This window comes from Syngnathus floridae, chromosome 7 (genome assembly GCF_059516105.1).
Source record: "Syngnathus floridae isolate MCC-2025c chromosome 7, RoL_Sflo_1.0, whole genome shotgun sequence".
In the NCBI taxonomy this organism is placed as follows: domain Eukaryota; kingdom Metazoa; phylum Chordata; class Actinopteri; order Syngnathiformes; family Syngnathidae; genus Syngnathus; species Syngnathus floridae.
In genome coordinates, this window is record NC_142419.1 from 15,356,911 (window position 1) to 15,382,540 (window position 25,630).

General features: G+C 44.6%; 5 protein-coding genes across 7 annotated transcripts; 2 read left to right on the forward strand and 3 right to left on the reverse strand.

Moving 5' to 3' along the window:
- Positions 1 to 82: 82 nt before the first annotated feature.
- srsf1a (serine and arginine rich splicing factor 1a) lies at positions 83 to 3,861 on the reverse strand. 2 transcript variants are annotated; one of them, XM_088380060.1, is made up of 6 exons: positions 3,446 to 3,861; positions 2,394 to 2,590; positions 1,912 to 2,084; positions 1,532 to 1,749; positions 805 to 906; positions 83 to 516 (listed from the first exon to the last, which is right to left on the reverse strand). In XM_088380060.1, the coding sequence occupies exons 1-4, from the start codon at positions 3,631 to 3,633 to the stop codon at positions 1,540 to 1,542; spliced, it is 768 nt and encodes a 255-aa protein (XP_088236186.1). In that variant the 5' UTR covers positions 3,634 to 3,861; the 3' UTR covers positions 83 to 516; positions 805 to 906; positions 1,532 to 1,539. The 2 variants fall into 2 exon arrangements, with proteins under 2 accessions (XP_088236186.1, XP_088236185.1); XM_088380059.1 differs by having other exon boundaries at positions 805 to 1,749.
- A 77-nt stretch (positions 3,862 to 3,938) lies between these two features.
- Positions 3,939 to 6,620, reverse strand: aldoca (aldolase, fructose-bisphosphate C, a). Of its 2 annotated transcripts, XM_088380057.1 has the most exons (9): positions 6,457 to 6,620; positions 6,227 to 6,352; positions 5,921 to 6,132; positions 5,728 to 5,782; positions 5,493 to 5,653; positions 5,321 to 5,404; positions 5,075 to 5,249; positions 4,748 to 4,947; positions 3,939 to 4,643 (listed from the first exon to the last, which is right to left on the reverse strand). In XM_088380057.1, the coding sequence occupies exons 2-9, from the start codon at positions 6,336 to 6,338 to the stop codon at positions 4,551 to 4,553; spliced, it is 1,092 nt and encodes a 363-aa protein (XP_088236183.1). In that variant the 5' UTR covers positions 6,339 to 6,352; positions 6,457 to 6,620; the 3' UTR covers positions 3,939 to 4,550. The 2 variants fall into 2 exon arrangements, with proteins under 2 accessions (XP_088236183.1, XP_088236184.1); XM_088380058.1 differs by lacking the exon at positions 6,457 to 6,620 and having other exon boundaries at positions 6,227 to 6,371.
- A 1,049-nt stretch (positions 6,621 to 7,669) lies between these two features.
- On the reverse strand, positions 7,670 to 12,122 carry bbc3 (BCL2 binding component 3). The gene is made up of 4 exons (XM_088381889.1): positions 11,854 to 12,122; positions 10,607 to 10,823; positions 9,414 to 9,607; positions 7,670 to 8,746 (listed from the first exon to the last, which is right to left on the reverse strand). The coding sequence occupies exons 2-4, from the start codon at positions 10,809 to 10,811 to the stop codon at positions 8,651 to 8,653; spliced, it is 495 nt and encodes a 164-aa protein (XP_088238015.1). The 5' UTR covers positions 10,812 to 10,823; positions 11,854 to 12,122; the 3' UTR covers positions 7,670 to 8,650.
- Positions 12,123 to 15,348: 3,226 nt separating this feature from the next.
- ccdc9 (coiled-coil domain containing 9) lies at positions 15,349 to 22,803 on the forward strand. Its single transcript, XM_088381488.1, has 15 exons — positions 15,349 to 15,403; positions 15,845 to 15,902; positions 16,226 to 16,330; positions 16,418 to 16,576; positions 17,130 to 17,459; positions 17,543 to 17,626; positions 17,837 to 18,001; positions 18,105 to 18,286; positions 18,351 to 18,415; positions 19,980 to 20,100; positions 20,194 to 20,299; positions 20,366 to 20,813; positions 20,948 to 21,148; positions 21,389 to 21,550; positions 22,224 to 22,803. Exons 2-15 carry the CDS (start codon positions 15,900 to 15,902, stop codon positions 22,226 to 22,228), a joined length of 2,136 nt encoding a protein of 711 aa, XP_088237614.1. The 5' UTR covers positions 15,349 to 15,403; positions 15,845 to 15,899; the 3' UTR covers positions 22,229 to 22,803.
- Positions 22,804 to 23,159: 356 nt separating this feature from the next.
- LOC148395535 (putative transmembrane protein INAFM2) lies at positions 23,160 to 25,204 on the forward strand. Its single transcript, XM_088381489.1, has one exon. The coding sequence runs from the start codon at positions 23,491 to 23,493 to the stop codon at positions 23,800 to 23,802; it is 312 nt and encodes a 103-aa protein (XP_088237615.1). The 5' UTR covers positions 23,160 to 23,490; the 3' UTR covers positions 23,803 to 25,204.
- Positions 25,205 to 25,630: the final 426 nt, after the last annotated feature.

The following is a 25,630-nucleotide window of genomic DNA, read 5'->3' on the forward strand; positions in this document are numbered from 1 at the left end:
TTTAAAAATAATGTTTTGTGCTCATTCCTTTCCCATACAAATTGCAATATCTTACTGCATAAATGAAGAAAATGTAAGAGTCTTTATGGCCTTCAGGTGTTTTTATTGAAAATACTAGAAGAAAAAAGGATTAAGCAAAGAAATCAACATTCAAACGAGTACCCCGTATGAAACCCTCCCCAAATTTTCCCCGCATACCAGGCATCTACGATTCCATCCTTTGATCCAACTTCCTGGTCCTGTTTTTCTCTCGTCAATTTTCTCGCCAATATCACTGAAAAACTCTATAAAAAGATAGGCAGGTGGCAGGCTATTAAAAAATAAAGAAAGAAAAATAAAGAAAAAAAAAAGTTGCTTCGGGAGGTCCCCGTTAATTAGTTCTGAAAATTTTGTTGGGAAATCCTGGAAAACTGATCCCGTTCCCGAGCATCCATCCTTGCCTATAATCCCTTTCCTAAAAATGGATCCAGCTCCAAAGGATTGCGATCCACTGAGCCACTCCTCTCCAATCAAAACCTTGAAATACCAGGAAGAAAATCAGAGGCAGACCGTTAGAACAGAACGTACAAAAACCGGGGGGCAAAAAAAAATGCGAGAAAGATAAAAAAAAAAATCCCTAACACGTTGCATCAATTCCGATTGTTTCATTTACATATGACAGCAAAGATGTTACACTTAGATCACAACACGTTTTGTCTGTGTCACAAGCCAAAGCGGCGTTTTTTTTTTTTTTTTTTCATTTCTATGACATGCACGACAACAAGAATAAAACAATGACATGGATTGACGGAATGTGAAGCATACCATGGCCTCCATTTGATGTCCTATCCTGACCATACAAATGAAATGTGCTCCACCACAATGGGTTTTTTATTCCAAATCACTTTAATCCTTCTCTTCAGAAGTCTAAAGGAAGACACAAGGTAGAATATAGTTAAAGCGTCAGTCTTTCTGTCCAAATATCCAATGTCAAGTAGCCATTTTTCCCTTTTCCCCCTCTAAAATTGCAAAAACGTTGTGTGGCTCAACATTTTTGCACATTTTGGGAGAGGGGAGCGAAGAGGGGGAAAGGAAATAGGAGGGAGGAGGGATGGGGGAGTACAACTACATACATACCATACTCGTCTACTAGGCCTAAAAAAACGGTAAAAAGTGTTGGGTTTGCATCTAGGGTTGCAAAATTAGGGGTTGGAAACGTTCCACAAGAAGTAACAGGAATTTGATCAACGGGAATAAAACAGAAATCGACCAAATTGAGAGTTAGCAACCCGATGAGGAACTTGAAAGTTGTGTTGTGAGGCGGAAACGCATTTTTTGTTCAAACAATTTCTTGCCAATGACGAAGAAACTCGTCCGTCCCTTTCTTCCGCCTCGAACTTGATTGACAAGAAACCGCTGCGTGTCTCAGGTAAACAAACAATCGGAGACAGAAGCCTTTAGAAGATTCACCGCAAACTTTCTAGAAAATACATCCATTCGCCACCCGTTTGCAACCCTAGTTACATCACAGGGCAAGAGGGAGGATGGCCACCGGCTTTTCTAAGAGCGTGATCGGGATCGAGAGCAGCTGTGTCGCGGCGAGTAGCGTGGCGACGCCCGTCCGCGTCCTCGGGAGTCGCTGCGGCTCCGGCTTCGGCTTGGCGTGCGACTGCGGCTCCTGCTGCGGCTGCCGCGGCTGCGAGAGCGGGACCGTCCGTAACTCGGGCTGCGGGGACCGTCTAATTTCACGCGAACGTACGCTGTCTCTCCCTGGCGGCACACAAGACAACTGCACATTGTAGGTGGAAGGGCGAAGATGGGCGGATGATGCGGGGGGGAGGATCGAGGGGGAGGTTGGGAAGGGCTACTCACCTCACTTGGCACACGCACACAAATCCACAGTGCCAAGAGACCGTGACGCTAACAACATACCTCGTGCGAGCGGAATTTGGAGTTGTCCAGCTTTCGGACGGCATAGGTCATGTCTTCCTTGCGCACAAACTCTACAACGCCGGTGCCGTCTCGGTACACGTCGGCGTAGCACACGTCGCCCGCCTCGCGCATGTGGTCCTTCAGGTCCTGCCAGCTGCCGGTCTGAGGGAGCCCTGAACACACAAGACGGCCATCATTATGTCACCATGATGCAATCATTCCATTTCCTCTGTATACGGATTTGTCACATTTTTAAGTCAAAAACACTTTGAGCTTTGAAAGCATAAAAGTTGCTTGGCTTCAAATACCTCCGTGTCACACACGATTTTCATCCCAATCCCCATAAAAAAAAAAAATCCACCCTCACTTTTTTGAAGTGTATGCAGCACACATTAAAGGAAGATTATTTTTAGACAAAACTAAAATTAAAACAGTACGACGATCAATGTTGGTGCCATAACACGATAACGCTGCAGGCTTACCGGACACAACCACCCTGTACTCGGAGCGCCTGGACGGGGGCCCGTATCGGCCCCTGGGGGCCGCACCGCCGGCCCCGCCGCCGCCACCGCCAAAGCTGCCACCTCTTCCGCCCCTGCCGCTGCGGGGGAACTCGACACGCAGCCGGTAGCCGTCATAGTCGTATCCGTCGCGGCCGTAGACGGCATCCCCAGCATCCCTGCCCGTGAAAGGGAAAATGTAAGTAACAGTGGAAATGGGAGCAATAAAAACAAATATAGTCCTTTTGGAAAGTTAAACTGAGGAATTTTGTCATAAGTCTAAAACGGAAATTTTGGGAATTTGGAGCAGACACCTTTGACTCTCTCTTTCATCTATAAGAGCTTCAAACTACAAAGCATATGGAAGGATAGTTAATGTTCATATTATTGCGAATGTTTTCGGTGATATTTTCTGTTGTACTGTTATTTTTGGAAAGCGCTTTTGTTACAGCTAAAGTTGTTGTGACAGCACTATATATTTTTTTATTTTTACTTCACTCCAGTGGTGGGACATCTGAAGTATCTGAAGCTTGCATGTATTTTTAGCTTGCAAAATTCAAAGGGAAAACAAATCTGGCTAAGTGACTGATCGTAACTCAAAATACTTAGAATAGACTGAACCACATTAAAGGGACAACAAATAGCTCGGATGCTACAAAAGTGGTGTACATGTTTTTTTTTTTTTTTACAATAGTTCTTGACGTAATAGAATAAAATAATGTTAGTAGTTCCATATGTTGAGACAACAAATTAAAGATTCAAGTTATCTCAATTCAACCTTTGCACAATGAACCAGAATGAGAAGCTATGCAAAGAAAAACATGCTCAGCACCTTGGTATCTTTCGATGATCATGACAGTGAGTTTAAATAACTCAGACAGATAAAGTACAAAATAAAAAAATAATTTCAGATTAGGATAAATTGCAAAAAGGGTTCAACGTGTTTTCCGGACCCGCGGATAAAATGTTAGCAGTTAGCCACAAAATGGCGGCCTACTGGCCGAAGTATGCTAAGCTATCAAGTAGCGCCTTACCTCGGGTCTTCGAATTCAATAAAAGCGAATGGCGGTCCTCCTCTGCGATTTTTTAGATCTATGTCACGAATGTTCCCGTACTTGTAGAAGACCTCCTCCACATCTTTGGTGCGGATATCGGGCGGGAGGTTACCCACGTAAATTCGGCAATCGTTGTTCCCCGCCGGGCCTCGCACAACGCCAGACATTGTTCTGGATGGGGCTTGTTCGTTGCTTCTGCTGCTCGGGTTTGATTTATAAATATTTATAAATCCCAATGAATATGTCGTCCCGAACAGAAATTAGTCGTTCAATGCCCTGCTAGATGTGGAGGAGTTGGTCACGCACCGTCGGTTGTTTTGCTTGCGGTTTACAAGCTACCTCCCTCTGTCAGACAGCCTTCATTTTTTTTCCTCCGCCACACACCGAACTTCCGGTGTGACTCGGAAATGCAACTACATCCGCGTAACGAAGTAGTCTTTATTCATATGTCAATTAAAATGATCAATTTGAATTTGATAAATGATTTTTATAATTTATTTTTTCTGTGAATGCCCCTTCAGCCAAGGCAGCTTTATTTATATACCGCATTTCATTCACAAGGTGACTCAATGTTCTTCACATTGTTACAAAACACATTTAAAGGCAAAATACAACATGTAAAAGCAAAATAATTGAAAACATTTAAAAGTATAGAAATAAAAATAATTATGTCCTCAAATTTCTACTGTGCAGGAGCATGATTTTGGGACATAAAGTATTTTAGGAATATGCTAAAAGGACATAATAATAGATATGGTGGGGGGGCAATGTTTTTATTCTAGATTTAAAAACAACAATAGTTAGGCTTCCAAAGGAGGGTTTAAAGATCCTTTTAATGACTCAAGTAAAGGTTTCAAGTCTGCGTTAGGGATTAAAGCAACAATTTATATCCATCATTTTTTCCAAAATATGTGGCCTCTAACTACATACAAATACCCTCATCTTTTTTTTGTTGTTGTGAAGACAAATAATATTTTTTTCAAGTATAGTACGATTGCTATGTGGTGCTAAATCATCTGCCTATATCACTATATCTATTCCCACGTGTATGGCGATGGAGGAGTTCCCAGCTTCATGACCGTGTTTAGTACGAGTAACAGGATCCGTAGACGCCATGCGCAGAATCCGCGTAGTTGTCGGCACCCTTGTACTTTCCTCGACACGCCAAACTATTGACCTGAAACACACACGAACCAAAATCATTTTGATAAGTTCACATATATCGTGTGTATTTGCAAACAGGGACAAAGACGATCTGACATTTGTCTTCCCCCCTCTGACCTCGGCCCTCTTGATAAACTGCTCCATGGCGGCCTTTTCGTTCTCTTTGTGTCCACGCCAGGCCCGCAGCGCCGAAGCTTGAAGGGCACGGCCAAAGGAGAAGGTGAGAGTCCAGGGTTTGGTCAAGGGGCAGTTGTTGATGGCGTTCAGGTGCACGGACGCCTCCTCTTCGCTCTGGCCACCCGAGAGGAAGGCCACGCCTATCCGAGAAGGTTAATATGTTTAGTATCCAGGAAGATTATTTAGATGGCTATGGAGTTGGGGGATTCAGATGTGCGATGTCGAAGAAGTATGAGTGCCATCAAAAACGTTTTGGGGTTGACCTACCTGTCACCGCCGGAGGAACGGTGCGACGCAGGGCGGTGAGGGTTGCCATGGCGATGTCCTCCGGGCTGTACTTTTTGCTGCAGCCGTGTCCCGGGGTGACCATGTTGGGTTTGAGCAGTGTGCCCTCCAGGTACACGTGATGGTCTGACATGGCTTGGTAAACTGCCGTCAGCACCTAAATTCCAAGAGTTTTTTTTTTTTTTTTTTACGCCTTTAACTTACAGATGAAAGTGATCGGTTGTTTACCTTCTCCGTGACGTACTGGCAGCGTTTCAGGTCGTGATCTCCGTCGGGTAAGAGCTCAGGCTCGATGACGGGCACCATGCCTTGCTGGAGAAGAAGGCATCGCAATGTGGGAGATGTAACAGCCATCTTGTGTCAAATGAGCTTTTACAACAAAAATGACATTTTTAGGAACCTGCTGGCAGATGCTGGCATAGCGAGCCATAACGTTGGCATTCTCACGGATGGCCAGCTTGGATGGGTTGGCATCGCTGATCTTCATCACGCAGCGCCACTTGGCAAAGGAGGCGCCGTCTTTTTTATATTGGGCGCAGCGCTCTGACAATCCGTCCAGCCCTGTGGAAAAAGTTTTGGCATGATCCAGCACAGATGCAGGAAATGAATCAATGGAATCAATTTCCAGTACTCACCCTGGGTGGTGGTTTCTCCACAGGTTCCTGCCAGAGGAACAACACCCTTGTCAACCTTAGCGACAAAAGACAAAACACGAAAGTCCAAATCAGTTCAATAACCTTCCTGTCGAACCAGCCGCTAAAAACGAACGGCTCCCAAATGACTCCCAGGCCGTAGTTTGGACACCACATTCTTATTCCATAAGAGTACCTTAACGCCGACCAGGATGCCTTTGTCTCGGATCATCTTGACAAAGCCAACCCCGGCGTCCGAGTGCTGGTAGAGCGTCTCGTGGTAGAAGATGACGCCGCCGATGCAGCCGTTGATCCGCTCGTCGGCGCTGAACAGGATTTGACGGAACTGACGGCGGTTCTCCTCGGTGTTCTCCACGCCCACCTGGGCCAGACGCTTGGCCATGCTGCCTGCCGCGAAAAACGTAAAAACTTAAGCTGTGTTCAAACACAAAATCAATTTTACCCATTGAAGTGAAATGAATCCCTCGAGTTGTGAACGGACCTACTGACTCGTCCGCAGCTAGGATGCCTTTCCCCGGAGAGACAATACGCATGGCCGTTTCGTGGAGCTCCTTCTTCTGAGCTTCAGACAAGGCGGCAAACTGGTGCGTCATATTGACGAACGATTCTAAAGGACAAAATAAAAACACACAAATCGCTTTTAAATGAAACAAAAAATATGATTTATATTTTAGCAAATGAAACCCAGAAAGAGTAGCAAGTGGTTCCTACCTTGACAGGAGACGAAGTGCACGACCACGGAGGTTCTCTCAAGATGGGACGAACTGGAACGACGGCGGCGGCCTTTTCACTGACTCCAGCACTGTGGGCGGAGCTTGTTCATCACGTCTTATACCAAATATGGGTATGACAGTTAGGCACAATCTCTGTTCCAATCATGATAGTTATAAAATAAAAGCCACTTGGCCGTTAAGTAAATGTAACTAAATATCAAATGCCACGTTTAACACGATGTATTAAATTAAGGAGCCTAAAGCAACCCAATTTGTGCCTTTAACCGCGTTGCTATTTATATTCTAATTAGCTCAAATGTCCCCTGGGAGGCTGTGGTCAACCCTCCTGATTTTTGGGTCCTCACCCTGGAATCCTCAAAGGTCTTTTGAACGGTCTCAAAGCAATTCATCTGTGCGTGAGATATCGAAAGTCCAAAAAGTTTTTGCCATGATGTCACGCGGATTTTTGGATGGTATGATTGGTCGCTACATGTATATTGGTTTATTCTAAAATGATGGCTGCAGCCGTCCCACAGTGGGTCATTGTGGCTCGCACGAATGGTCTTGGTGGACCAAAACAAAAACCCGAGAGACATTTCATGTCGCTCCCATTCATGAGTGTGAAATAGATCAAGAACAGCAATTACATGTGGATTCCTCCACTGGGACGCCGTCACTGTCAGCCAATTAAAAACACTTAATGACCCTACTTTATCTGGTGCTCTTATTGAGGCCGCCCTCATTGGCTGGCTGGTTCGGGTCCCTGCTAAATGGGTCAGCTTGAAATTGGTCGTGATGTACGCAATATAGCGAAGATACTATTAAGGAAAGATTTTCATTTTTGTTTGTTTGCAGTTGTCTGTGTGCTTAATCCAGTGAGTTTGATGAGGTTGGTGCATTCTCAATACAGCTACATCGATTATGAGGGTGTGTACACTTCTGCAACCCCATTCTCAGTTCATTTTTTCCTTCCCTTGTCAAAACTATATTTTCAAATGATTTGTACAGTCGCATTAATGGTGTTGTTCTTTCAAAATAGTTTATTTTTAGTCTCATTTTTATATATTATCCAAATATATTGATCAAGGGTGTGTTGACATTTTATAACCACTATTATAACCTACTCGATAAGCAGAGATGCCTGTAGGTGAAATACAATTTCAATATTGGAGGATAGCCTATTATGTAAATAAAAACAATCGAAACCAAACTTTATTCAATTGACTTTATTATATAAAAGAACAAAGTAGAAAATTCCAGTAGAAACTTTACAACAGTAAAAAACAAAATAAGTGGATGACTTCAGTTGAGTGGCCACTAACTAAGCGGCCCAACGGGAACTGACCACATCATGAGGAAACGTGCGCCCAGCAAACGGTACCAAAGCAAAGCGGTAAACTTGCTAAACAATGTCAATAAACACTGAAAACAATATTGGAAGTAAAAAGTGCACTTTGATCAAAGTACAAGAAGATTTCTTTAACTGGCAAATCTTTTCGTCACTTTTTGCGTTCCACCAGGGTAACATCGCCGGCGGATTTGCGGCTTCCCATTTTGTCGCGCACAGCAGGAATGTTGAGAACACAAAATAAATTAAAAAAATTCATAGAAAACAAGACAAACAATGACCAAAAAAATAGGCTACAAATATGCTACCACAAAAATAAATTATCTATCAGACAATCGTTTCAAAACATGGTGAAATACTTTTCCGGGACTCAAATCAAAATGTGTTTTCTTGTTCTGCGTGACATACATCTCAAATCCACTGGATTTATTTTCTAATCATCATTGCAACACAATTTTTTGTGTAGGATTGGTAAGAAATATTTACACGCTCCAAACAACATGGAGGACCAACAGTGTGTGTGTGCGTCTGTGTGTGATTGGTCAGTACAAAGGCACTGGATGGGTCACACTGAAACTAAACAATTTCATGCTGGGGCAAAAAAATAAAAATAAAACTCATTTGTCCAAAAAAATAACCTAACTTGACATAAATAGCTCGCCATTAGCTTTAGCATCAGGTATGGACAAATGTAAAAGATTTTGGATCCACTTTCACAGTTAATTAAAAAAACAAAAACAAAAAAAAAACGTGTTGTCTGCAGTCCGAACCAGCAGACACCAAAGTCTCACGCCGCCGGCTAGTGGTTGCCGTGGTAACCCAGTCTCTATGGCTTAGCCTACGTCTAGGTCAGCCTGTAGAGAGCGCTGAGGGTGCGCGCTGCCAGGTTGAGGAAGCCTCGACCGGCGTCGATCCAGTCCTGCCAGTGGGGGGCGGCGTGCTGGAGGGCAGACACACAAACACAATAAATCACATATTTGTAAGCTAACATGCTAAGTAGATTAGCCACCCAGTTAAAATGACCATCTAACACACACATGCAAACAGGCCGGTCGAGATGTCTACAAACGCACGCACAGCCTCGAGCATGTAAACAAAGATGATGTCATCGCTCAGACATGCAGCCTGTGTGCGTCTGTGAGGGAAGGGGGGGGGGGGGGGGGGTGAGGGGGGGCTGTGCGAAGGCAGTCTGTTGACAAGTCCTCACGCGAGCCAGTGTGAGGAGGGGGAAGGAGATAAGAAAGGCAGCACATCAACAGTAATTATAAAGTCTTGAGCACGTGCGCCGTGTGCGTGCGTGATGTTCCGTTATTGATTACAACAACAACCGAGTCCACGTGTCGGCCTGTCACATGGATGTCAAAAGAACAAGGAGGGGGGGGCCGCACCAGTCATATGTAACCAACCTATTAACCTGTCACTATCAGTGGTTCGCACAAGGGCTCAGCTCAGCGAGCAGCCAATCGCAGTGAGATGTCACCCAGACGTCACGCTATGATGGCAGTTAGGACTCCAGCTGTGATATCAGGCGATGACATCACACGATGACATCACACTACATTGTGACGCAATGATGTCACGCGATGAGGTCAAGTCAGATAGCTTACCGGTCTCAGCACGGAGGCGTTGAAATGATCGCCGATGGTCCGGAGCTGCAGGCCCACGGCTGTGGTGTCTATGGGCCTCGCTTCCAGCGTGGCCTCGCCTCTGGGGTGTGACCCACCCCCAACCGGGCGCTGATCCCGGGGTAGCAGGTCTGGCAGGGGACCGCGCCGGTGGGCTGCCTGAGTTTGCCGCTGGTCTAAACAAAAAGAACAAGTTTTGATTTTGTTGACTTATGATGTATTTTTTTTGGGTATTTCCGCCCTGTTGCCATGGAATCGGTAGCCCCCAGTAACCCGGGCAGTTTTTAGAGGTGGGAGGATTAGCAGATGGAGCTGGACCCTGCATTCTGATTGGCCAACTTCCTGAAAAATCTTAATCGATAAAGTATATTGAGGCGACGCCATGCAAAAATGTAACTAAAAACAATCCAAGTCAATTTTATATTTAAGTTTTTTTAGCTTGACAAGTTTAATTAAAATGTTTGAGTATTATTTTGAATAATAAATCGATGAATAAAAGCAACAAGCATATTAACGACTAAAACGTGTGTCACCAAGTATCATGCAGCGTTGGCGCCGGTTAATTTCCTCAAATTATTGATCTTAATTTGACAGTTATGAAACAGTTTGATTTGATAGAAAGGGACATTAATGACAGTATTTTGTGTGTTTCAATTGAGGGTGTGAGGTAGCAGGAAGTGAAGGCTACTGCTTTGGGTGCTTGCGGAGGACAAGTCTCAACATGCCCCACAGCTGAGACTAAAGCACAGGGAGGGAGGAAGGGGGGAGGAAGGGGGGGGTTCCCACACAACCAGCTGAGCCACCAACATGTCGCTTCTTTACAAGATGCAATAACAGACACCCTCCAAGTTTCCATGACTTGTGACGTCAAATACGGTCAATGAAATAAAACCAAATGATTTTAATAATGTTGTCTTCAAAATGAAATGAGTACTTATAGATTTTCCTCGAAAGCTTTTTTGTCTACTAGAAATCCGAATCATTAAGGTCGGATTAATTAATCGGGTAGTATTATCTTTTTCAAAATAGACAGAAATCTGCATTTTCTTTTAAATGACATTAACAAAAATTAGTGAGACCCTGAGAAATATATGTTTGACCTCTGCACTTGCAGGATGAAGTTGACTCCAATTGTTACTATTTTTGGGTGCTTTAGGAGAATTTCATGTTCCTACCTGATTGTTCTCCCGAGATGGGGTTTGGATGGCCGGGTGGGGAAGGCGGCGGTGTGGGCAGGTTGGGTTGCTGCTGGCTCTGGTGGTGATTGTTGGGAACGTTGTGCAAGAAGGAGTGACAAGCGATGGGGTATTGGTGGGGCAGCGGGCCGCCCGCCCCTCTGGCAGCCTCTCCCACGCTCTCCACTGTCTCAGCACGAGCCATCTTACTGGTCGCCTGAGAGAACAGCGCAATAACAAATTCAATCATATTTTACAATTTTTACAATCAGCTTGCATAATCATTGCATCACTTGTGGTGTAGTGGCTAGAAGTTCTGCTTTTATTTTCAAGACATGGGTTCAAATACTGTTCCACACCATGTTATTGTATGTATACTTTTTTTTACTGTGGTTACAATTTCTTGCAGCCAATTGGGAGAAGTGAAGAAGCCATTTAGTTTTATGTTGAACATTTTGGCATAATTCTGCAAACAGGAAACACACAATAACTGGACTGACATCACCCTAACGAACTCGGCTAAAATCAAAAGCAAGTTAGCAAAAAAAAAAAAAAGGCACGAACATGAGAGTTGCAAATCATGGTACAGTAATCCCTGCCTTTTATTTATTTTTTAGGTTCAATCCATTTTCATGAAAGCTTTAGTTGAATGTTTATTTTACCATTTTCAACTTCCCTATATTCAAACGTAGCAATGAAACTACATAAAGTTGTGGATTGCAATAATATTAAATACACTTTTGGGGGGGCAGTTTTTAATGAACACTATGACCTACTATGCTACTGTATTTTAATGTTAAATAAAATATTGGAGGGGCGTTGATTCAATTACTTTAGGTACCTAAACGTTATAAGAGTTCCAAATGGCATAAAACGTCCAAAAACTGCCGAGTATTTATAATCCACCCAAACTACTTTCGAACACCATGCGTAACCGAAATTCCTTTATTGGTCGCCAGGGGGCAGCACCTAGCCCTTTTCAGATTCCCGTGTTTGTAAACAAAACACGCAAAGTATTTTAATAAATCCATTAAATAATTATTATTTTAATTAAATCCACTTACTTTAGCCCAAATAGGTACATTTAGATAACGTACTACTCCATTTACACGTGGGGTTTACTTAAATGGCGATAAGACGCTATTCATAACTGTAAAGTGCTAGTAGCCTTGCTAGGATGCTAAAATACGATTAATTTAACATTGTACAGTGAAGGGTGCAGTTGTTCATCGTCCATTTTGTCTTACCGTTATGTGGTGTTTCTCCGTGTTCTCTTCGGGTCGATAAGTCGAGGTGCAAACCCGGGTACATCAGAGGCGGGCCGCTGGGAAAAAAAGTGTCATGCGGTCGATTCAAGGAGGTCACTTCATGTCAGACGATCTCGCCCGATGACTTTAGGAGGCTCGTCGAAAATTGTTACGAGTCCATTTAATGAGACCGCTACCGACCAGTGGTTAACATGTTTACTGGTCTCCGTCTTTTTCGAGTCTTTGCCGCCGAGCGGGGTTCCCCTGGTTATATACTTGTAGCAACATCCGGTCTGAAGTTTCAAAATAAATCTGACTGGATATTTTCCTCGTGAACAGTAGTCTGTAAATTGAAATTGAATTTTCAGTTTTTTCATTCATTTTTCTTCCATGTGACTTTAGAAATTTTGAGTAGTGTGTTGATTTGTATTTTAAAGCCATTTCCAGACCCTTCTTTACTCCCCCGTGTGAAAAAATACTTACATTGTCTGAATTATTTAAAAACAAAAAAGACATCCCAGGGAATAAATAAATTTTACAATTTATACGTGATTTTCCCCCAGTGTGATCCTAATATTCATTGAAATGACATGAAAACTTTATGCAACAAGTGTTAATGCACAAAATGTAAACGCAAGAAACGCTCTTTTATTTTGACGGAGTTTCATTTTAACTTCCGATTTTTAGTCTCTTTCGCTTTTCCTATCCTCAACAAGTGCTGACATGCTCCCTGCCGCCAGCTGCTGTTCCCGCCCCCTCTAACTTACAATCCTCATTCACAGTTTCTTTTTTTTTTTTTTACACTTTTTCTTAGTATTTACTCACACTTGCATGTCACTAACCCACCTCCTTGCATGCAAACTGTCATTGTCATCAAACAGGGCCTGTAGTAGTTTGCATTTTAACAGTTGGTTTCTTTTTTGGCATGTAAACAAACCTGCACCCATGCTGAGCTTTATCCCCCAACCCCCTCAGCAGGCTTTCCCCTGGCCGGCTTTCCCCTCCACTTCCTAACAATGAGTCAGCCTCGGGTGTCAGGTTTCTCTGTGTTTTGCCTCACATGCTTGCTGGCATTTGTAATAATAATAATGACTCAACTCAGGCTCACGCTCAATACAAGGCAGCAAAACTTGTTGAACGAGCACGGGATGGCAATGCATAAACAAGTGTAATATGACATCATCTACTTAACTGAGGAATCCCCCAACGCACACGCCTTACAAACATGTGACTAAACGTCCGGAGATAGCAGTCAGGCTTTTAGGCCTCATCCTTGAAGCAAATTCTTTCGATCTACAGACTGCTTAGCAGGCAAAGCTCTTGATGTTTGGTCAGATGTGTAAAGATCAGAAATCGTCTGTAGAGTCAAAATATTGTCAGTGTTCTAAAAAATGTGCATTAATGGAGTGCTATGAAAAAAGGCTTTTGGCTTGACCCTCAATGGCTACCATACTCTTGCATCATAAAATAGTTCCCTACCCAGTAATGTGGTAAAATGAGTTTGAAATTAAGTTATTTAACTGTTTTTGGATATTAGTCTGCTGCATGTTTAGGGCTTAAACTATTAATATAGTCAATTATAAGCATTTTGGATGTACAGGACTTCAACCTTAAACCCTGTAAATAGTGATTCAGCACGATCACATGATTCTATAGTAAATGCATTTTGTAACAGAAATTTTTTTTGGGGCTCCCGTATGACCAACCTCAAGGATTAATTTCCATCCTTTCGTCATGTGCTTGTGGCCTGCAGCAGTCATGTTGAGATTTCATGTGACAAGATGAGAAACAACACATAGCATGACATCACTTTAATTGATGTTGCTGTTGCTAAGCTAATTGAGAGTTTCAAATGACTTGTTTGAGTAGCTTTCTCCACAGCTTGTTTGTTTTCCTGTTTTGTTTACATTGTTGTGACACACATGTGCGCCGCATGGTAGGAAAAAAATGATGTCACTCGGAGTAGTGGCAGTAGTAGTAGCGGTGTTTACAGTGACATCATAGAATAGCATTAGCATCACAAATGACTTGTGACGCCCCCGTCGAGGTGACCTTTCACCCCGCACACATTGTCTACCCCAGCTGCAGAGTAGAGAGGGAAGAAAGGGGGTGGGTTGTTGCAGGGTTAAAGGCGGTCTAATCAGCTGGAAATGACCCCACCAACCCCCCCTCATCCCCTGCCTCCGCACGCACTGTGTCCTCGGGCTGCTGAATTGGGGGTTTGAGGGTGGGAGACAAGCTTCATTCAGGTACATGCCCGGACGAGTATCACCTATTATCATTTCACACAAACAATATCATGTGTAACTGGTGCTGATTGACATTGTTGTGTAATACTATTAAATGGACTTGCACTAACAGTTACAAGAAAAGTCCGGGCCCAGTGGTAACGTACATAACCGTTACAGCTCATGGGAACTAATATGCATATTGCATTTTTTTTGTTGTTGCCATTTTTGCAGGTGTGTAGAGATGGGAGTCATATTAACAAGCCAGAAAGTTCACACTAGTTGGATTAAAGCTGGAGGAAACTTAAGTGCTTTTGGTTATTGCATGTGTAAACTGCCCGGAGACACACACCACTGCCATTTCCATTACCCCCTACCCTAGAGACAGCCTTGTGTATAAACAAAAGTGGCTAACGTTGGTGTCATCTCTCCGTGATCACAACCTCAAGGGCTCCGATGTTGTCTCCCGGGAGCTTGTTTGGCTCGTTCGACAATGAGATCATCGCCCAGCACCCCACACCTCGAACTCCCTCAACCTTCTTTCACCTCCTCCAACAAGGAAGTGATGAGCATGACTGGCACAAATGGACGACCACTGACCCTTGCAAACATGTTGTTATTATGTTCAACTTCTACATATTATATAATCAAACTGGCCACCTGATGTCATGCCACTATAATCATGTGTCATCATGGTGTAACCTTTACGTGACCCAGTGAAGGCATTCTATAAATTACTCATCAATGAACAAAAACAATCCAGCATAAACAATATTGCTGTAATAGGCTTACTTATATTGACAAATACAGTATAATAAAATGTGTCATATAATAAATTACTATCTATATATATAGTTTGACGGTAAAAAGGAAACTGATTTCATACAGTACATGAACAGATAGACAACAAACGAGTTTGTAGCAATCGAGCGCCATCCATCGGAAAATCTCCGTACTACATTTTCTTCGCGGCTTTAAAAAAACTTCGAAATTCTAACGTCGACTTTTGATTTTTGGTGTGAGTGAAAACATAACAGTGAGGATGTATGTAACCTTAAATGACAGCTATTTTGCAAAATGAACAAAAATAACATGCTTGGAAAAAACTAGCGCCACTGTCGCTTTAAATCCGCCGAGTTGGGCTCACTTTTTGGCAGGAAATGAGCCTTACCTCACCGGAATCCAACTAACGTGCGGTGCTGGAAGTGGCAGGGAGCTACTAGTACAAAACTCATCGCCAGCAGGCGTAGACTGGGTAATTATTTTATAAAAATCAAGACTTTACGTTTATCGACGTTGTCGTTCTACTCGCTTGATTTACGGTCCGTCGTCCGCTTCGACTTTACGGCTCGGTTCTTGTGGGTCGCTTTGTGTCATGGCTTGTCGTGCTTACATTACGTTAAAATCAGACATTCGTTCCATGAAGGGTCTAGGAAAGAGCGGGAAAGCTCTTTATATAAACGACGATGTTTCTCCAATATGTCGTTGTTTAAAAGTGTGTTTCTAATGGTTTAATTTGTGTATTTTGTGACTCGTATTCGCCCGACTTTGATCACTTTGATCGCTGGCAGCGGGTCCTCGGGAAGGATTTGTTTCCACGCATGCGCCAACCTATGTTTCCCTCACCTGAGCTCGGGATTAGTTCAACTTGAGCTAAAATAGCTTCATGTGACCTTGCTATTGCCATTAAAATGCAAACAACTATTCGGCCCATAAAATTAAATAGTAAAATGTAAAGGTTTGGACTGTTGTTTGTTTTCCAGCGCACTCAAAGCAATTAGCCCATCGCCTGTGTATGACCACAAGACAGAAGCAGCTATGGTGAGTTTGTTTTTTTAATGTCTTGCGCTTTGCGTCCACAAGGTGGTGCTGTTTCACTAGTGACATGTTTCCAATTAATTACTAGCTTGTGTTTTTGGTTGTCTTCATTACTCTGTTGTTGGTCTTTTGTGTTTTTTTTTTGTCTTTTATTCTTTCCAATTCCGTGTTTCTTACTCTTTTTGTCTTCTTCTGTCCACTTTGTGCCAACTAACCTTCTTTTTGGTTTTCTTGTTTACTGTTTTTCTTATCTTTGGTTTTCTCCTTCTTTCTTTTTGTGTCTTCTTATAACCACTTCACTTTCTTATTCTTTTTATGCGTGTCAGTCTTCAGCAGTGGACCTCAAAACCAAGGAGGAGAAGGATGCAGAGTTGGACCGAAGGATCGAAGCGCTGAGAAAGAAGAACGAAGCTCTGGTCAAGCGCTATCAAGTACGTGGTCAGCTCTAATACATGTTCCTAATGGAGGATGCTAAATTTTGATGTTGACTCATCGGCCTGTATTTTTGTTGCCAACAGGAAATAGAAGAAGATAAAAAGAAGGCAGAGCAGGAGGGCATCGCCATCACCACGCCGCGGAAGCCTCGTGGCCACGAGCCGGTAGAATCGGACCGTAGGAGGATAGAAAAGGAAAACTTCACCGTCACGGTTGACTTCTCCAAGTCCCCAGCAGGGGGGGTAAGTTGGAATGTAGAACCTGATTTTCTTTTCCAGCAAACATTGCTGTTGACATAAATCAAGTCATCTCCTAATTATCCTACCTTGCATCATTCATGCAAAGCTGCTCATGACAAATCAAACAACCGATAATGGCATTGGACTGCATTTGTCGCTCGCTTCACGGAGAGCCGAGTCTGTGTTCTCGTCTGGCAGCGTGCCTTGTAAAAAGATCAACATTAGACGGAACGACCTTCCCTGGCAGCGGCTGGAAACCAGAGCAGCGGCATCAACATGCTATAACGTTCACACAGGCGCTGTAATTTGTTTATGTCTCGCTTTTATGTTCTGTTCCGTTTGCTCGCCAGAAGGTAGCCCATGCTTTGTTTTTCAATTTGCACTTTGAGCCCCCAGAAATTTGGCCCACATTTGAAAGACTTTATATCATCAAATATATTTTGTTACACATTTACTTGCACAACTACAGTGTAGCTTAAAATAAAATCAACCTTGTTCATGAGCCAAAAAGCATGAAGGCACTTACTGAGTGTCAGCCACTTGTTGTTGGCTGTAGGACAAGCGAGTGGTGGAAGACTGGAAGGCCGCCACGCCCCACGGCCGGCGATCGTCGGAGGAGAATGACGGCCCCCGAGGGCCCAGCGACGGCCACAGCCCCCACAGACGGATGGGCTCCGGTCGGCTAGCAAGAGGGGGGACCCCCAGAGGTGGAGGCGGGGGCCGCCAGGAGAGAAGACCGCGAGAACCGCGCATGCCCAGAGATGGAGAGCCGGGTGACGCAGGAGGACGTAGAGGAGGAAGGAGGGGAAGAGGAGGTGGAGGAGGAGGAGCAGGGGGAGGAGGAGACACAGGCGGGACACCAGGCGGTGGGGACAGAAAGTCCAAGGTGGATTGTCTCTCTTTTTAATAAACAAAAAATCTAATGTTACAGTTTCACCATTTGTGACACATTTCCTTCTTCCCAAGCAGGAATGGGAGGAGAGGAGGCGACAAAACATTGAAAAGATGAACGAGGAAATGGAGAGAATAGCAGAATATGAGAGAGGCCAGCGGGTAACAAACACATTTGGGTTCCATACGTATTCATTTCTGCTAGTGTTGGACGATGAATCCATTATATGGATTAATTTGAGTTTGATTGTCAGGACAATTTTTTAGAAGCTTCTCTTGTTCAAAGTGCATCACTGCTCTGGCATTATACCACCATGTTTACTTGTTGGTTGAATCTGTCAAGAAGAAGAAAGTATGTTTTTCTCTCCTCAGGCAGATGGTGATAAGCCCCTGCGCAACTTCCTAGATGACCCACGTCGCTCCGGCCCTGCCCCCGATATCGACCGTAAGGAGGGCAGCAGGAGACACGTACGCAACTGGGGCGGGCTGGACTTTGACAATGTCAAGACCGGCGGCGATCTGGAGAAAGAGTGGACCGTGAGTGGAATACTGAGATGGATCATGCCAATAGACACAAATATCCAATTCACACATTATTTTGCGTGAGTCTAAGCACGCAGTGTTGTGCTTTTCTCCACAGAGTCGGCGTCCCGGCCCCAAAGGTTCCATGGACATGACCATGTCCATGACGGGCCGCGAGCGAGCCGAGTACCTGCGCTGGAAGAAGGAGCGCGAGCAGATCGACGAGGAGCGACTGGCGCGCCATCGCAACGCCACCGGACAGTGGAGACGCGAGTGGGACGCGCAGAAGACGGAGAACATGTAGGACAAGAAGCAGCGTTGGCTCGCCATTACAGCCGTGTGCAGACCTGTATTTCGTCCACAGGTTCAAGGAGGAAGCGAATGCGGCAGCAGAGGGCGGTAGCACGCCAGAGCAGGGAGGCAGAAGAGGTATGTTACTGTTGCCATGGTAACACAACACGCCATTGACTTTCGGGACCGAAATATTGAACATTCCTAAAAATAATTTACTACAGGGAGCCATTTTTGTTTCCTTACGTGACTTGGATCTCTTTATAGCACTTTGTGTTCCCGGTCACGCACTCCATCACTCTTTCCCCTTACTCGCTTGCTCTCACTTGCAACGTCACGTGCTCATTCACACTCGCACGTACGCTCAGGCTCGCTCGCTGGTTTCCTTTTCCCGTGAAAACAAGTTCTCCACTCTCACAAATGGAAAGGCAGCATACACCTCCCATCGTCTCCACAGAAGCGGAGAGCAGGGTCACATTTTCTCGCTTTCGGTGTCCATGTAGCGAGTGACGTCATGCGAGTGGCCCTTTATTAAGTTCATTAGCTAAGTGGTTGGTTGTATTTCCCCAGAGTGGAGTTGAGACCTCCCTGGAGACCTCATAAGCGGCCTGGGTCCATACTGAAAAATGACCCATTACCCACAATGCATCTTCGATGTTATTTCCCCATCATGAGTGATGCTTTGTGTGTCCTCCCCGCAGTCCGAGGGCGTAACTTCGGCGGCGGGTCTCGGGGAAGAACCTCAGGTTAGACCCCCAGTGTGGGCTACTGACCATTGCAATGCGGTCTGTGTGTGCGTACTTATCCAAGCAGTTTGCACTCGTGTGTTTGTTTCTGCGTTTGTGTGGCTGCTGTTTGTTTGTTGTGTGGAAATGGCGGTCGAGGCTGGGGAGCGGGAAGTCTGAGCTTTCTGGCCTTGCAACCTGACCCAAACTAAGGAGAGGAAGATCTAGATTGAAGTTCTTAGTCTCGTGTTAATGTAGTTACAAATCATAAGTTGCTAAAAGGAGCTAATATCGGTCGGACCCAAATGTGTACACACTCACAAACACTTTCTCTCTTACTCATTCATTCTCATTAGTCCTGTAGTCTCTCGCCCTCTCTTTTACATACACACACAGGATGTGGGTGAAGAGTGGTTGGTGTGAGAGGTGTGACGGATCAAAGCTGCGAATTATTTTTAGCGCCACTTGACTGCTGCTTTCTGAGGCTTTGCCAGACTTAAGTGGAAGGAGTGTGGTTTGTATTACATCATTCTCTGACTCTTAATTGGCTGGATGACTCCGGTGTCCTCATCTCCAGTCTTTTTTTTTTTAATCTTTTCGCTGATTCTGCTTCCTACCTTCTCTGTGTAACCTTTTCATCACCTCCCGCCTCGCTCTTCAAGCACTTATCCCGCCTCTCCTCCTCCATCCCTACAAAGCTGTGACCTTCCTCTCTTTTGCTACGCCACATCTCCCACTTCTTTGCTTTATATTTTTCTCTTTGTCCATTTCCGAAAATTCCATGTTTGATGTTATTTTGATGGTTCGTTCATTCAAAACCACAGCGTTTATTTCTTTTTTTTTGGAGGGGGGGGAGCAAAGTATGATGCACAGGCTCTGTGATGTCATTTTAAATTCATTGAGTTGCATGCGAGTGTTTTCTCTCCCACTAACACGGTCGTGCATTTTACATTTTGCGACAATGTGTCCTCCAACAGATGATAGCAAGCATCCGCCCAAAGCACCTACATTTGGCGACTTCCTGTCCCAGGGCAGGTCCCAGGGGCCTCGAGGGGAGCGGAGTCGAGGCAAGGGCAGAGGAGGGAAGCCCAGCTACAGGTAGGAGGACACATATTTAAATTACTCAATTGTTCTCTCACTGTATCCCATCATGAATTGGTAAATGAATTTTTCCGTCCCATTTTTTTACAGTATGCACGACAATCGCTGGGAAGAAAAGGAAGATGACGAGAAGGAGAAAAAAGACAAACCCAAGCGGGAGAAAAAGGAGAAATCCACACCTGAGCCAACACAGAAGGTGGGCAGCCGGAATCTAGGGAAGACCCGGTCGTGTTAGAACGACTCTCACTCCGTCTTCTCTCAGGCGGAGCAGGCACAAGATGAAGAGCAGGACGACGACCAGTGGGAAGACGCCAGCGAGGGCGAGGAGGAAATGTCCGACGAAGATGGGAAGAAAGATGCGGGGGAAGAGGAAGCCGATAAAGACCACGGCACCCCCGCGCCACCCTCGCCTCGCTCCCCTCCGCCGTCTGCCGGAAGCCCCCGTGAGCAGCGTACGCCGAGACCCAAGATCCACATCCCCTCACCCCGGGCGCCCTCACAAAATACCCCAGAGGCGGGAAAGCCCATCAGCCCGTTCCAGCTGCTGGACGGACACCAGCCTGTGTCGGACTGGGCCGAGGAGATGGACATGCAGTCGCCACGGAGCAGCATGGGGGGGGAGTCCCCCATGAAACCTCAGAGTGTCGAGAGCAGCCCTCCACAAAAGGAGGAGCAGGAGGAGACCGCCGAACCCATCGAGGACAACTCTGGTAATTCTGATACACAAAAGCCAGAACAATAAGAGCATGACTAAGCACAACCACAGTGTGTCACACAAAAGCTGGCATTGAGTCCTGTTGATTTTTTTTGGGGGGGGTCACACGTAATTTTAATTATTTTTCAGTTCCCAGTGGCGACATATCTGTTGCACCACCTCCAGAAACGTCAGAAGCCCAGCAGGTTGTCATGGCGTCCGAGCCAGAAGCTGCGCCCTCACTCGCATCAGACGCATCGCCGTCCGAATGCGCTCCAACAGACGTGGCCGACGCTACGGCCCCGGACATCTCTGAGGACCTCCAGGATGCTCCTGACACCCCCTCGCAAGGTTGTCATCACTTACAAAAACGTGTGTGTGTTGGTGACATGTCGCAGACTAGGGCTGTTTATTGTAATGAAGATGATTCATTGTTTGTGTTTGTTATAAAATACATGGTCTTGAAGGATTGCTTTTTAAATCGCAATTGTAATATTGAGTATATAAAATTTGATTTTTTTTTTTATTTTTTTTTTTTTTATTAACTCAGTCAGCCCAACATCAGACCAGTCATTTTGTTTTGTTTTGTAGACAAAGCAGACGGTCCAACCCCCACCGTCTTGGTGACTGAGCCCATCGAAGCCGAGGGAGAGAAAGATGAGAAAGATGAGAAGGATGAGAAAGACGACAACACGGCCAACGTGAACACAGACGCCGCTATCACAGCAGAGACGTCTTCTGAGCAGCCATCAGGTTTGCTACTCATTCAATGGCAAATGGCCGTCAAAGTGCTTCACACCGACTTCCTCATTCAGCAAGTGATGGCCCCACAGAGTCGCAAGCATCGAATTGTCCAAAGTGTTTGATCAAACTTCTAGGTTCAACTCAGGACTTCAATCCAAATCTTGTTTGAGCAATTAATCCAGTCAATTGGGAACCGACCATTAGCGACCACCGCGGCTAGCACTCAGCTTGCGGCTGCGGTGGCGTCACGTGGGCTAATGGATCACTTGAGAAGTTGTCACAGCCAGCGACCCCGCCTCTATCCATTTGCCAATTGTTTGATTGACATATAGTCTAACAAAATGCTTTCCGGTGAGACCCAGTGGCGTCTTTGTTGGCTTTAAAAGCCCTCGTTTGACTGAGAAGTCCCAAGACCTCTCCGTTTCGTTCTCGCTGCGGTCAGCTCAGGGCGGGGAACAGGAAACCAGAGAAATGCCGAGATGAGAGGCGCAATTAGGTTTTTGCCTGCAAATGAGCAAAGTGCTGAAACGTGATTGGATTAAATCTCAAGATGGATGACACACCAACACTAAAGCAGCGTTTCCTCATTGTAAAATTACAGCAGACTTTCATTTGTATAAACTTCATTACTGCTTTACCGCATTATGAAACTGACTATTTTTCTATTTTTCTTTGTCAACAGTCTGAAGAGGACAACATTGCTGGAGTGATGTCATGATTTTCTCCCAACAAGACGAGCAGGAGAGTTGCCTTCACGCAGTCTGGCTGCGGAGAAGGTTATCTCGTAGTCCTTGTTTTTATGTCGCACGCTTTGTCTTCTCTCACGTCAGCGGCGGGAGAAAAAAAATGAAATGGAGCTGCTGGAATCAGCTGACACATTATCAAACAATCACAAGCCTACAGAAGCCAATCAATGTCCAGTGAGCTTTTTTTTTTTGCAGGGACCCTTTAACAGGCTTCAGTTGTTTCAAGATTTTTTTTTTTTTTTTTAGCAAATATTGCGATCAGTTTTTGGATTTATGACTGCTATACAGTCCTTCATACAGTTTAACGATGAAATGTTAGGTTTGCTGTCCAAAAAGGTTGGCGCTTGGAATGGATCATGTGATGTGGGCAAAATTAAAATACACAAACTTTCTATAATGCAGGTTATGCAACAGATTTTGTCATCTTGTATATGTTCCAAGTACTCATATTGGTAAGAAACTGCATTATTTTGTCATGACTTCAATTAAAATGTAAATCTGATGAGGATTTTAAAATGCCCACGTTTGAGACCACCTTTGTTGCTACCCCGCCGCCCCCCCTTTGTTTATCCATCACATTGACGTGTTTAAAGCTGCTGCCAGTGGGCCACTTTGACCTTGCAGGACTGAAACAAAGCAAGTGACTCATCAGTGCAAGAGTGTTTATTTTTGTTTTTATTACAGACTCCATCTTGTGTTATGTTGCCATGCACGTTTAACAAGCCGCGGGACAAAATTAATGGTTGCGCACTTTCAGCTCCCGCATTTTTTACCTTGTCCCATTTCAAGTTTAAGGTGGTCAGAAATGATTCTCCTCCTTCAGAATAATTTTCTTAGAACATTCCTAGTGAAATCAGATGACCCAGAAATAGTTGTGGCGTGTGTATGTATGCTCATTTCCGGTTTTGCTTTTATTTTGAAACATATTCCGGAAACGTCTGTACGTGTCCCTGAGCGGGCTTGACAGCTGTCCCGTCCCGCGGATGCCATCCTTCCTGAGTTCACTTGTCCGGCTCAGTGCAGAGGACAAGCGTCCGAGTCATCAGTACCAGATCCGGCGGCACTTGAGCGTCTCCTCAAGCCGACCACACTGCGCCCCTGCACGTCCCGGAGATAGTGGAACCGAGGGGCGTCTCTCGGTTCCGCACCCGTCCCACCTCAGATGAGCTCCACGCCGTTGTGGAAAGTGGCTCCACTTGCAAGATGAAAGCAACCGACGGAGGGGCCAACGTTCCCGTGGACAAACTGAACGGCGACCCCAAGCGCAGGCCCAGCTACCCGGGGGAGCCGCGCGCCAAGCACGCCAGCATGTCCGCCAAGGTGTGGGTCAAAGTGGCCATGGCCATCGCCTATTTCCTATGCGTGTCCGTGGCCGCCTTCATCCTGGTCATCTACTACGTCTTTTTCTGGAAGCCTGACCCGCACAACAACAGTACCAGCAGCAGCGGCGCGTCTGGCGTCAGCGGCGTCACGGAGCCGCACAATCACACTGACTGCGCGCCTAAATTCGGATGACTGAACTGCAGGTGACCGCATGCGAGCGGGCGGGTTTTGCGTGAGGCTGCGGCAGGAGCACGCATGGATGAATGCGTGGATGGAGGACACCGGAGGAAGAGGGAGAGGGTCGTCCTGCTTTTGGTGTGGGGGTGATGCTGTATGATGCACCAAAAAGACCCCGAAGTGCTCGCAACCTTTTGCTACCCTTGAAGGACGTCCAGGATTTCATATTGACCTTGCAGCCCGCTCTTGGAGCTGGTTAAACACTTTGTTTACTTTGACGGACCTCCGGGAACGGACTCTTCTGGGTTCCTATTCAATATTTATAAATCAGCTATGTAGCTATCCCCTTAGAGATATATTTAAACACGTTACCTTGAAGGACCTTCAGGAATGTTCCCCAAAAGCGTTCATTTTAATATGTATAAAACCTGATTCAGCTAGTATGTACCCCCCCCCCCCCCCCCTACTTCAAAGCTAGTTAAACACTCTATTTACCTCGAAGTACCTCCCTGTGGACCCTTACTATACTACCTCCAGGATAGCTTTATTCTTTTTAAACTCATTTTTTTTGGGGGTGCCACTTTTTACTAGTTGTCAGTCACACGTTTTCAACAATTATCTTCAAGCATGTATAATGTATTGGGAAAAAAAACCTGTGGGCACTTTATAAATAACTTCACTTGAAACATTTACATGTTGCAGGATTATGGAATGTGAGTCACCTACTGATGCTTTTTGTTATGTAATGTCATAAATTTGATCAAAATTGGACCCTAAAAATGAGGCATGACTGAATCGTCCGGCTAATTTAATGTGACGATATCTCTGACAAAAAAATGGCCAGTTTTTTTCATAAAAAAAAGGTAAATTAGTACATAAAAGAAAGCTAAGGACATACAGAAACTCCGGTCGAGCCCTACTACAAAGTCCTGAATTTAACTTCTGCCATCAGTTAAAGTATAATCTTGATAATCAACCATGATAAACCACATTAGCATATTTCAGGTTATATTTCTAAAATCACTTTTCCTCACGTAATGTCCTAAATATAATCTAAGTGGGCTCAGAATAATTCAGTTTTCGTGATCTTGCCGTTGACCAAAACACCGTTCAAAATGTACCCGGGACCCTCAGTTTGGGAAACCTGCCTTTATTAGCAGAACTGATTTAGAATATAGCTTGGCTCTTGTGAGAAGACGTCTCACTACAGTATGTGCACTGATTTAAGACTATTCAGGTAATATCTCAAGTGTAGCAGAACACGTAGCCTCATCATGTAGTATGTTTGTATAGCTCCGCTGTGGCAACGCTTTGGATGGAGCTTCATTGTATCTTGTGACAGCACTTTCTATGCTCGCAGTGACTGTTTTGTTGATTGCGACAATGATTATGATGATAAACTATGCATTTATTCCTGTCTGGGTGTTTTTTTTTTGTGTGATGTCACCATTACTCCGCAACACTGTGATGTTGAGGATTGACTGTGATTTAGATAATACTGTAAACTCTACTAAACAATTTTATCATGCAGTACAGGGTTTGGACACTATGTGGTGGTGTTGCACAGCAGTGACTTTTTCTGTATCCATAGTTCGTATTTTTCTGATTTTTTTCTACCATTTTCAGATTGTTCACTATCCTATTTTTTCTCCTTTCACATTTAATCATCTTTACTTTGTTTCTAAAATAGTAGTTGTGTATTTTCCCCGCTTTTTCTCACGTATTGTCCAGAATTTATGTATCTTTTCTTTTTTCCAACATGTTTTCAACATTTCAATATTCCTGTATTCATCCTCTCACATTTATTTCTTTTGACTAATATTTATTTTTCCAATCTGTGCCT